At 45.1% G+C, this 11,799-nt stretch overlaps 1 protein-coding gene across 1 annotated transcript; it reads left to right on the top strand.

The window, feature by feature from the left end:
- Nucleotides 1-6,443: 6,443 nt before the first annotated feature.
- Nucleotides 6,444-11,522, top strand: LOC124690033. Its single transcript, XM_047223476.1, has 7 exons — nt 6,444-6,520; nt 6,929-8,384; nt 8,945-9,046; nt 9,142-9,510; nt 9,673-10,425; nt 11,290-11,412; nt 11,502-11,522. The coding sequence occupies exons 1-7, from the start codon at nt 6,444-6,446 to the stop codon at nt 11,520-11,522; spliced, it is 2,901 nt and encodes a 966-aa protein (XP_047079432.1).
- The last annotated feature ends 277 nt before the right edge of the window (nt 11,523-11,799 follow it).

The raw sequence follows: 11,799 nt of genomic DNA, 5'->3' as shown, positions 1-11,799 counted from the left end.
CCGTTTGGGGGACGATTTGGGGGACCCGACTGGAGATGCTCTTAGGGCATGACACAACAACGTGGCCAAACGAAACGAGCAACAGGTTTTTCAAGGCTTCATGTCTAGATTGAATTTGGGCTGAAAATGCGGTCATGCGGACAGTGCCCGGCGCGAGCGGGTCCTCTTCTTATTTTCTATGGGGCATCCCCGTCGGTGGCATACAAGTCGTCCACTCCTGAATCGACTACGTCTCTCTCCGCCCCATGTGTCGTGTGTTGCCATTGTCATAGCCACCCGCTTTGGTCGCTGCTTATCGAAGGCTAGTCCTCTGTCCGGCCTTGTTCGTACGAACCTGACACCTTTGGATGAGCTCGAACCTTGCAACCGTCCCCACCGTCGTCCCATGTGTTCATCTCGGTCACCATCACCACACTAGTCCATGTCGTAACCGAAGATGGTTTCCTTTTGTCGGTGTTTTCCTTGCTAATATTGCACAAGTTTTAATTTGCTTAATCATGATACAAATAGATCTATGCCCAGTTGTACCAACAACACATAATAATATAATATCAATTATATTTGTTTGCATAGTTCATCCACCTTACATGAATTTCAACATGGATATGTTTTTCTTTGCGAGGGCAAAGGGATTATATTAATTAAATATAGGTATAATTACAATCCCTTAGAAGGGCATCCAGAATGCAATCTGGCCCAGACCCAAACCATACATATGTACGGTCATTCAATCTACCATACTTAGCTAATTCATGACTAGCAAAATTCTGGGAACGTGGAATTTTGGAGATTCCAGCAATCTAATCCGAGTTCAGTAGTACTTTTGCTTCAGAAGTGAGATTACCTAACTCAGATAAATTCCTCTCTTTGCTTCTTATCATCTGGAGTATCTCAGCACTGTCCGTTTCAATTAGGATTAGTTCTTGACAGCACTCACTAGCCAGAGAAACGCCCTCCACCAATGCTCGTAGTTCGGCCTCCAATGCCGAACAACATCGTACCAGCACTCTACAGGATGACAGAATTATTGAGCCATCATGCCTTCTCAGAATGATTCCAACACTTGTCGTTCCATCCTGCAATATAAACGATCTGTCCACGTTCAGTTTAACCATTCCCTCAGGTGGCCGAGTCCACGGACTAGTACTAGCAGGCGGGTTGCTCCCTGCCGTCTCTGTCCGATGCAAAGGCTGCTTCCCTTTTAGAATATTCTCTATTGGCAGCTTCATGGAATTGGCTAGGGAAGACATATAGCTACACAAAAATGTTTGAGATCCTTCAATCGCTGGCATCGGTTTGTTGTGTGTAATTTCATTTCGCACAAACTAGATTCTCCAAATAGTCATCAGAGCTCTATCAAGCACCTCCTTCGACAATGGCAACAACAGCTCCTCCAGCCAAGACTCCCGGGGACCCTGGAGCTGCTTACTGTTAGGTATAGACCACACCTCCTGCATGGACTGCCAAAGAGCCACTGCATGAGGGCATCGGAACATCATGTGAGATATGTCCTCCGGCTCACACCCACAGACAAGACATGTGCTAGAAACATGCATACCACGCAGCAGCGTGTTCACTTCCGTAGCGAGAGCTCCATGTACTGCCCTCCATGCGAAAATACGTACTTTCTCAGGAACCTTGCTACTCCATATTAACTTCCATATTGCCTTGTCGCCAGTAGGGGCGTTGCTAGATGTAGCATGATCGTGCTCCTGATTCACGAGTGCTAGGGCCAACTTATAGGCACTGCGGACAGTTAAAACTCCAGTTTTCTCAGGTTACCAAGCAAGGAAATCCGCCTCCCAATGCGGAGATGTTTTAATACCGAGAATAGACGCCACATCTATGGGAGGGAAGTTCTTCCGGACAAGTTCCTCTCGCCACACACCATGTTCGTCCAACAATTTGGACACACGATTCAGCCTTGATTTACCACGGTGGCCGATCGGTTTGAGGCTGAACTCACGTGGGATCCAGTTGTCCCTCAACATTCTCATGGATTCCCCATTGCCAATCCTCCATATTAGACCCTTTTAAGTAATTCCAATCCATAAGCTATAGCTGTCCAAGTTGAGGAAGGATTACCGGTGAACTCCGTGTCCACAATATTACCTCGCGGGTAGTACTTTGCCTTGAGTACCCGGGCACATAAGCTATCTCGGTCTTGCAATGAGCCTCCACGCTTGACGGGCTAGGAGCGCCTGGTTAAAGACACACATGTCTCTAAAGCCAATACCCCCCTCATATTTAGGTCGTACCATTTTCTCCCAACTCAACCAATGGGCCTTTCTTTTTCCTCGATCAGCTCCCCACCAAAAATCCCTTATCAACTTTGTCAAATCATCACAAACTGACATAGGGAGTTTAAAACCCCCATGATATATGTTGGCAGTGCTTGGGCGATAGCTTTGATCATGACCTCCTTCCCACCTTGAGATAGATCACCCCATAACATAATCTGCTTGCTTAATTTAGCTTGTAGATTCTGAAACCTACCACGGTTCATCCTACCTTCTGGAGTGGGAAGACCCAAATATTTATCTTCAAACTGCTCCCACTGAATATTAAGGATCTGTCTCACCTCCTCTCGCACAGCCGCTGGACAGAGCTTGCTAAAATATATAGAGCACTTGGCCGGATTTAATAGGCTTCGACCCATAGGTATCAATGATATGTCTGACCCGCGTCGCTTGATTACCTTCTGCCTTGAAAAATAACGAGTGTGTCATCCGCGAATAGTAGATGAGACACTCCGAGGCACGTCTACACACTTTAATCGGTGATAAACCTCCCGCATTCACTTCTGACTTTAACAGAGTAGAGAGACCATCAGCAACAAAAAGGAATAAGAAAGGGGAAAGGGGGTCACCCTGACGTAAACCTCATGTGGGGAAGAACGCTTCCAATAAGACTCCATTAAATTTGACGGAGTACCTCACCGTGGTCACACACAACATTATCCATTGTATCATGAGAGAGGCCCATTTTATGCATCACCTCCTCCAAGAAAGTTCAATCAACTCTATCGTATGCCTTTGAAAGATCCAATTTGTAGGCACAAAAAGGATTGGTAATTGTTGCTCCATGCTCCAAATAATGCAAACACTCAAAAGCAAGCAATGCATTATCTGTAATAAGACGACCGGGCACAAAGGCGCTTTGATTTTCTGATATCACTTCATCTAATAGAGGCCTTAGCCTATTCACCAAACACTTCAAAATTATTTTGTAGACAACATTGCATAAACTTATCGGACGGAAATCCTTTAATTCTGTCGGATTGTCTACCTTTGGTATGAGCACAATTGATGTGTCATTTACCCCTGGCGGCATACTCCCTGTTTCAAAAAACAAGATCACAGATTGTACAATTTCATCCTTCAACACCGCCCAATTCCTTTGAAAAAATCTCGCTGGAAAGCCGTCTGGTCCCGGCGCCTTGTGAGGCCCAATCTGGAAAAGCGCATCCGATATTTCATTTTCAGTGAACGGTTTACACAGCTGCTCGTTCATCTGTGTTGTAATTTTCTCCTCAAATAGGCTCACCACTGGAGCAGACTCCAACGTTGGGTCTCGGGTATATACCGATTGGAAATATTTTCGGGTCATCCTTTCCATATCAGTCGGTGTATCCTGCACAACCCCATCTTGATCTTTCAAGTATTTGATTCTATTCTTTTTAGCTCGCCATACTGCCTTATTGTGGAAGAAACGGGTATTGCGATCACCCTCCTTCAACCACATGATACGCGATCTCTCTGGAGCCATAACATCTCTTCTTTATACAACAAATCATTCATCATATCCATAGCTTCCCTAATTTCACTTTGTGGTGCGCCACATGCCATCAAACTCTCTACCTTTCTTCGCATGTTTGCTAGCTGACGAGTCACGTTGCAAAATTTCTTGTTGTCCCATTTATGAAGAGCCAACATAACCTGATTCAGAGCTCCATGAATATCACCCAAGTCCGATTTGGTACCTAAACCAGCCCATGCATTTTTATCACCTCTGGTAAGCCATTATCCCGCTCCCACAGTATCTCATAGTGTAAACATTTTCGTCCCTGAATCGTCCGATTCTCCTTATCAAGCTGAACCAAAACAGGACAATGGTCCGAGCAAGGTGAGACCAAGTGTACCACGGACACATCCGTACAAATATTTCTCCAACTATCATCCGCAACTCGCTCGGTCAAGCCTTACACGCACATTATTACGTCCACTCCTCCTGTTATCATATGTAAAAGGTAGGCCGGAAAAACCCAAATCCTTGAGTTCACGGATCATGAGTGTATCTCGAAATGCTGCCATCTGGCTTTCCGGTCTAGGACAGACCGAGAAGTGTTCGTGTTGCCATAGTGCCTCGTTAAAATCCGCCATAATAAACCAAGGCAATGTTGTAGTCGCTTTGAGGTCACATAACGTGCTCCACATGTGATGACGGTTTTCGGTCCTCGGCTCCCCATACACAAATGTCGCCTGCCATGTCTGTTCTGATGGAGCCAACCTCACATGAACATGTATGAATCTGCTAGTTACTTGTTGGACAACAATGTGTATACTTTCGTCCCAAAACAAGGCAAGTCCCCCGCTTAATCCATCGCTATCAATACCAGTAAATCCTCGGAGGCCCAACCGATTCCTCAATTTAGCCACCCGTTCACTTTTCTGTCTAGTTTCACATAAGAACATCACCTTGGGAATATGCGTCTTGACTAAGGTGTCAATCTCTCGAATTGTTGCAGCATTCCCGCAACCGCCTTGGATATGTTGCTTGCTATACAAGATAGATATACAAAGTAGATAGTTTAGTGTTCTTGGTTGTGTTTTTGTCTCCTTAATATAGGTTCCGAAAGTATAATACTATCACTTTCTTCCCAAGACAGTGGTATTATGGTAGTATATCCTTTATTGCACCTCGTCTGGTTTAAACACAAACCCCTTGCAGCTAACTCTCCGAGTGTTCTTTATTTGCTCAAGAGAGGTGCAGCTCTTGGCTTCCTCAAGTGAGGTGCAGCGATTGACTTCCTAAAGTGAAGTGCAATATTTTACTCCTCAAGAGAATATTGTATATAAATATCATCAATACGAGAATACATAAACATGTACAAGCTAAAAATAAATAAATGCAAGTTAAATGATTAGATGACTAACCTAAAACTGCAACTGCAAGAAGTAGATCATCAGCTACACCGAGAACCAAACAAGTAAGATGATTTTTCTGCAATTCAGGAAGGACTACCTTCTAAATAAATTTCCTAAGCAAATGCTAGCAAATAGAAAACCTCATAGGCCTTCGCTATTGGTTACGTCTTTGTCTATATATTTTTAGCGGAAGCTCATAACACGATCCATACACTACAACTGAAATTAAGATATAAAGCTACACTTCTACTTAAATTTAGATACACCGCTACACTTCAACAAAAATCTAATGGTCATGAGTCCAGCGTGGCCATTTTCAAGTCTTGTCACCACGTTCTTCCGCTGCCTTCGCTTGAGCAGCCCTTTCCCTCTTCCTCAACGTATCCGTCTCACGGAGCTCCTTGCGGTTCATCCTCCTTCAACTTCGCCCCCTCCTTCGTGAATCTCTTCCCCTAGTCATTAAGACAATGACGTTGCCCGTCGTGATGGTTTTTGAGACATTTCTCCCGCTCTGCTTTCGCCTTTATATCAACCTCCTTTGCCTGCTCCTCCACCTTGAAGTCGTCCCATGCACGATGATGTCTTTCTTAAATCTCTTTGGCCGCCACTCCGGTTGGTCCGTGTCGATCTAATTATGGTAACACATGCAGAGGGGCAGAGGAGACTGCAACGAAAATAAGAACGTTACTACAAAACTATAACGACACTAATAATATGTCTATTCATCATGCTTACAACATACCGGACATCTCGGGTACGCCGAACTTGCTGGCGCATCATGATCATAGTTGACACACATGAAAAACTTTATGCCAAAGTTATCAAAGAAATATGCCGACTCCTTCACCTTCGTAAAATCATTGCACCAACAACGCTCAACTCTCATCCCTGGGAGCAAGCTTGCATCCTTCATCTTCCTCGATGTAAAGTAATGGTCTGAGCAAGGCACACTCATGGCAGCAAAGGGTTACCGATAGGAAGAAAAGGAGTGACGCATTAGTCACTAGTGGTTCAAAACTATCCGGCGGTCCTGTTTTATAAAGAGAGACGACGCGGTAAAATGGCGGGAAACGGTGGTGGAAAAGAGGTTGACGGGAAAGGGATGGTGGAAAACGAGTTGGCAGGAAAGAGGTTGGGGGGAGAGGGATGGCGGGATTAATGCGGGGAATAAAAAAATTCGTCAGGAAGAATTAGCAGGATGTGGCATGGCGGGATTATTTTCCGAGTTTCAAGAGGAGGTTATTATAATTAGAGCAATGCTTCCGTACACTTGTGGCATGGATGTGCAAATAGCGCATGACTGGAGGGGCCGCAGTGAAAAACATCCGGTTGGCTTACGAGATACGCTTCTCCGCTCTCTTCACCTCCGTACGGTTTGCCACTCCAATTCCATTCTAGAGAGAGAGAGAAGCCGACTGACAGAGGTTCATCCCATTTGCGTGTGTGCGTCTAGAGAGAGAGAGAGAAGCAGAGGGAATGCAATCGAGGCTTATCTAGGCTAGGGTTTTCCCTCTACACATCCTCGCCGCCGCCGCCGCCGCCTCGCTGATGGCCATGATCGGCGGCACCGACGACAACGAGCCGGAGGACCAACCTCCCGCCCGCACGACAACAACAACAACCCCGCCTTCCTCCCCCTCGCCGCCGATCGCGCCCCCTTCGCCGCCTCTCCACGGGGCCGGCCTCGGGAGGAGGCTGTTCGGCTCCATCCGCGCCCTCCTCCCCGCGCGCTCGCCCGCCGCCGCCCCCAAGCTCGGCCTCGGCCTCTTGCTCCATCTCAGGTCCGACCACCCTTTGCTCCACCCCATCCCGTCTCCGTCTGCGTCTGCGTCGGAGGAGCTCGAGGAAGATGCTGCTGCCGCCGCCGCGGGGCTGCACGTGACGGCCAACGGCCGGTACGGGCTCAGCGACGGTGCTGCCACGTCGGCTCCGGCTAACACCACGTTCAGTCGGCGGGCGCTCCACCTCCCCGAGCCGGCGGCGGACGCGGGCGGTGAGCTTCAGGAAGAGAAACTTGTGGGAGACAAAGAAAAGGTGGTGGAGCAACGAGGTGTAGCCGGCCGACAAGGCGCATTAGTCAAGGATGTTGATGCTGCCAGGGTTGATCTTGTAGAGTGCAACGCTGATCCGCTGAGAGCTGCCAGGGATGCCATCCACCCAAAGGATGGAACCACAAGTTGTGACATTGCTTCTGCCGAGGACCAAGACAAGGTGGGACCAGCCAAGACCAAGAATGTTCTTGCCGTGGAAGATCAGGAGGCGCTGCTGCCAGATGTCATCGTCAGAACGAGTGAATGTACAGATAGCACTGCTACCGAAGATCAAGACAAGGCAGTGCAGCAATGTGACACTCGTGAATTGGGAACAACCAAGAAAGGCGCCGAGGATCATCAGGAGGCGGTCCAGCAAGGTGTCATTCACAAAGAGGGTTCAGCCATGAATGCTGTCAAAGAGCAAATAGTCATGGCCGGAATGCACGCTACCGTACATGATATTGCTGTCCAGGATCAACACAAGGGAGTGGACGCCACTTATGACTTGGGAGCCGTCGAGAATGGTGATGCTGCAGAAGATCGGGAGGAGGTGGAGCAAGGTGTTGTTGGGAAAGAGGGTTCAACCATGGATGATGACATTTCTGTTGAAGGTCAAGCAAGAGTGCTACATTCAGTGAATGAACATAATAAGGTGGAGAATCAAGGTGTCATCGACGGAAATGGCAGACCCAAGGATGATATTCATGTGGAGGAACATGACTATCTGAAGGAACAAACCATTGATGCTAATTGGGGTACGTTCAGTGATTCTACTCATTCAGAAGATCAGAAGAATAAGGCTGGGCTGTACAATGGTGATGAACAGATAGCACGCAAGGACATGTATGCTGTTCACGTGAAGAGGATCTTTTTGGATCAAAGGGCCGGCGACAAACAGGGAGCAAAAAAGTCTGATTTTACTGTTCAAAAGCACAAGGATGCAGTATGGCGTGTTTGTAATGAACGGAGTGCACCTGATGATGATCTTGGTATGGACAAGGCAGCTTCTCTGAGTATCGCGGAAATTTCATCTTCTGAGGTGGTTTCATCCACGGAAAATGGCAGTGATGTTGGTATAGGGAAGAAGGAGAAGGTTAAGTTTCCCATTAGTTATCCGCAAAGGCCTGGGAAACTCAACTGCCCCTTTTACATGTCAAAAGGGAGCTGCTCATACGGGTTCTCATGCCAATTCCATCACCCACCAGTAAAATCTGCGTCACTTTACTATCCTTTGATATATTGTTCCTTAAACTTTCAGCAAGAAAACTTTGTTTGTTTCTTTACTTGGTAGAATGCTGCAACTTTGCTTAGCATAATAGGTTGTATCGATTATTTCTGCCACACCCAAGGTATTTGTCTTTCAGCTCGGTAGCCAGTGATGTGATCTACTCCTGCCATTCCGAATTATTAGATGTTTTGGATATTTCAATGTGGACTACATGCGGACTGAAATGAGTGAACAGACACACTAAAATGCGTCTAGATACATACAATTCATAAAAAGCTAGTATATCTTATAATTCGGAACAGACTGATATATTACAATACATTAAGACGCCTACAGCCCCTATAAGCTTGTTCTACATATATCATCTGTGTGCATAGACAGGCCCTTGAACATGTATTTTTCTGTATACAAATGTAGTCTATCACACCCTTTCTGGTCCCAATATAAGCCAGATTATATGCGTCATTTGTTAGTTTGTTCATGAGCTATTTAGTAATTGATTTTCCTTCTTTTTGTTTATGTTGTCATTGCTACAGATTAAAGCCAAGTCAGATGGTACACGGTGTCCCTCTCAACAAGGAAATCATGGCGTTGCAGAAATTCTAGAACTCAACAGCATTGGCCTCCCCATACGAGAAGTATGATTATGATGTCGTTTAATCTATTGAAGTTGGTACTTTTGATTTATGTTGGAAAATGATGAAACTGAATTTTAGTCTAAAATTGCTTTCAGGGAGCAAGAAGTTGCACATATTATATGCGGAATGGTGCTTGCAAATATGGCAAGCACTGTCATTTTAACCATCCAGAGCATGTCGTTGATTCTCAGTTCTATGCACCAACAGAGTCGGAGGATAGTGCTTTGCAATTGGAGAAGTCTTCTGACCACCACACAACAGTAGATGATACATCACACTTGAAGAAATCTTCTGATGATGCAACCTTGGATGATACATCATACCCAGAGAAGTCTTCTGACCATCCAACCTTAGATGACACATCATCTAGCACATGGATCCTGCCACCAAACATATTAAGAATGCTTTTACCTCCCCAAAAAGTACCATCCAGTACAGAAGCAAAGGTGATACCGGCGAAAAAGGTACATGTTGCATCTTCTCCATATTATGTGATTAAAAAAATCTCTATTTGCATATATCGTTTGCATATTGCTACTTTTCGTGGCACCGTACTATGTACTTTTCCTAGACTATGACTGGTCCGTGCCTTCATGATAATTTCTTATCCTATCTGCTTCATGTAGGATTCAAATTGGTCATCTACTTCAGATAATTCTGATGGTTGTTGTTCAGCTGATAGTTCAGATGCGCCTTTGTGCAAGCAGGAGCATGTGGGTAGTACAGATGGACCTTTGTGCAAGCAGGAGCATGTGGATTACCCTGAGAGACCTGGCAGACCAGAATGCCCCTTCTATATGAGATTTGGTGATTGTAAATTTGCATCATCATGCAAATATCACCACTCGAAAGACAAATACCCAACTACAGACAATCTGGAAGTTCCATCACTGGGAGGGGAACAGACAGAATATCCTGAGAGACCTGGGGAACCAGACTGCCCTTTCTATATGAAAAACCGGTTCTGTAAATATGAAGCACAATGTAGGTTTAATCACCCAAAGAATTCAAATCCTACAGCGCAGAGCCCAAGAAATGCAAAAAATTATGTTGCCACTAATGGACATCGTCAATCTGCCAGAATCACACTAGAAGACTATATGCCCCAGCAACAGCAGTATCCTGAGAGACCTGGTCAGCCAGACTGCCAGTACTACCTGCAATTTGGGAAATGTAAATTTCTGTCTGCATGTATATTTCACCATCCAGGAGATGGACTTCCTGTTGGGCGGAATCCCTCAGGTCCAGCTCACTCTGATCAGATTGGACCTGCAATACATGACATGCCAGACTGCCCATTCTATATGAAAAGGGGGAAATGTCAATTTGGATCAGCATGCGAATTTCGTCATCCCAAAGATATAGGTTCTACTACAGAGGTATGTTTTTATCATTACTGATGTCCAAGGAACACTACTGATTCAGTCATAGCTAGTTTTCAATTATTCACTTTTGCCTGGCTGGTCCCTGTTGCATTTATAACCGATAGAGATGTTTATGAGCGTTGACATTTATGCAAATAGAAACTGAATGAATTATGTGTGTTCAGCATCTTGTTCAGTTTGCTGTGAGTATGTTACTATTGCTCTCTGCTTGTGAGACACTTTTTTGTGTGCAATATACGACCTTGTATGAATGAAGTCTAGTTTGAACCTGTTCAGTTCCTATGGCAGCGGACCCGCGGGTGTTTGAAGTATTCACTGAAACATGCTCACTGGGAATAAAATGATTGCGCTATCCATGGATTATGGAGTGCTAGGGCTTGCCTTTTATTTCTACTAAATAGTTGAATTTTTATTTCGCAGAAGTAGAACTGTGTCATGTCACCCACCTGATAGAGAATAGATGCTCAATTGATACCACCACTGACGGCTAATGGTTGCTGTTCCTATTGCACAAATGAACCGCTAATGTTTGAAGTATTAACCAAAAATGCTCACTGGGGAAAAATGATTGTACTATCTAAGGACTTACGGATAGTAATTATTGGTTATATCTGTGTAGTAGCAAAAAAAATTTATCTACATCCTCAAGTGCAGTGCTATCATGTTCTGGTTGAATTTCAGTTCTCAGAAGTAGAACCGTGTCATGTCACCTCTGAAACAAAACAGATACTCAGTTTATCAGCAGTAAAATTAGGTCATGTCACCCAACTGAAACAAATTAGATGCTCAATTGTTATCCACACATTTTTCTGTGATTGTTTTTTACCTGTGATGCTCATGGACCCTATACTGTTTCAGGTAGCAATGTATCCCCAAAGGCCTCGTGAACCTGAGTGTTTGCACTACATGAATCATGGGTTCTGTATGTTTAAGATGAAATGCAAGTACCACCATCCAGCAGACCAGCTCTCTAGTAAACATGTGCGTATTAGACATGAAGTTCAGTAGCGTAACTACGATATGCTACACTGCCTTTAGATGACATCTGTAATTGTTGGCTATGAATGCAGTACGACTCGACTAACCACTGAACTCGTCCCCCATCTACCACTTGAGTGAAGCAGTAACATACTGTTTACCGGGCGAATGCTACAAGTGCAAGGTACCTTGAAATCTCTTGAACAATGATCTTTCTGATATGATGTGGTGTTGCCTGGCAACTTAGAATAACTCTTGATGTGGCTAACCTGGTCTTGATTGTTCTGCAGCATTGTTCAGTTTCCAGGTGCTACAGCTAACTCAAGCTGGTATGAAGGGAGGACAAGGATCTGACATCAGCAATTGAGCATAAGTCTGGAGCTAGTCAGT

The sequence above is a fragment of the Lolium rigidum genome, chromosome 2 (genome assembly GCF_022539505.1).
Source record: "Lolium rigidum isolate FL_2022 chromosome 2, APGP_CSIRO_Lrig_0.1, whole genome shotgun sequence".
Taxonomy (NCBI): domain Eukaryota; kingdom Viridiplantae; phylum Streptophyta; class Magnoliopsida; order Poales; family Poaceae; genus Lolium; species Lolium rigidum.
This window is presented reverse-complemented; position numbering and strand designations above follow the sequence as displayed.

Bases quoted from the DNA above. Each gene is read 5' to 3' on its own strand.
- LOC124690033 (XM_047223476.1), top strand. From the start codon at position 6,444: ATGACTGGAGGGGCCGCAGTGAAAAACATCCGGTTGGCTTACGAGATA. The intron at 6,521-6,928 runs GTTTGCCACTCC...GCTCCATCTCAG, and splicing joins GCTCTCTTCACCTCCGTACG to GTCCGACCACCCTTTGCTCC. The intron at 9,511-9,672 runs GTACATGTTGCA...TGCTTCATGTAG, and splicing joins AGGTGATACCGGCGAAAAAG to GATTCAAATTGGTCATCTAC.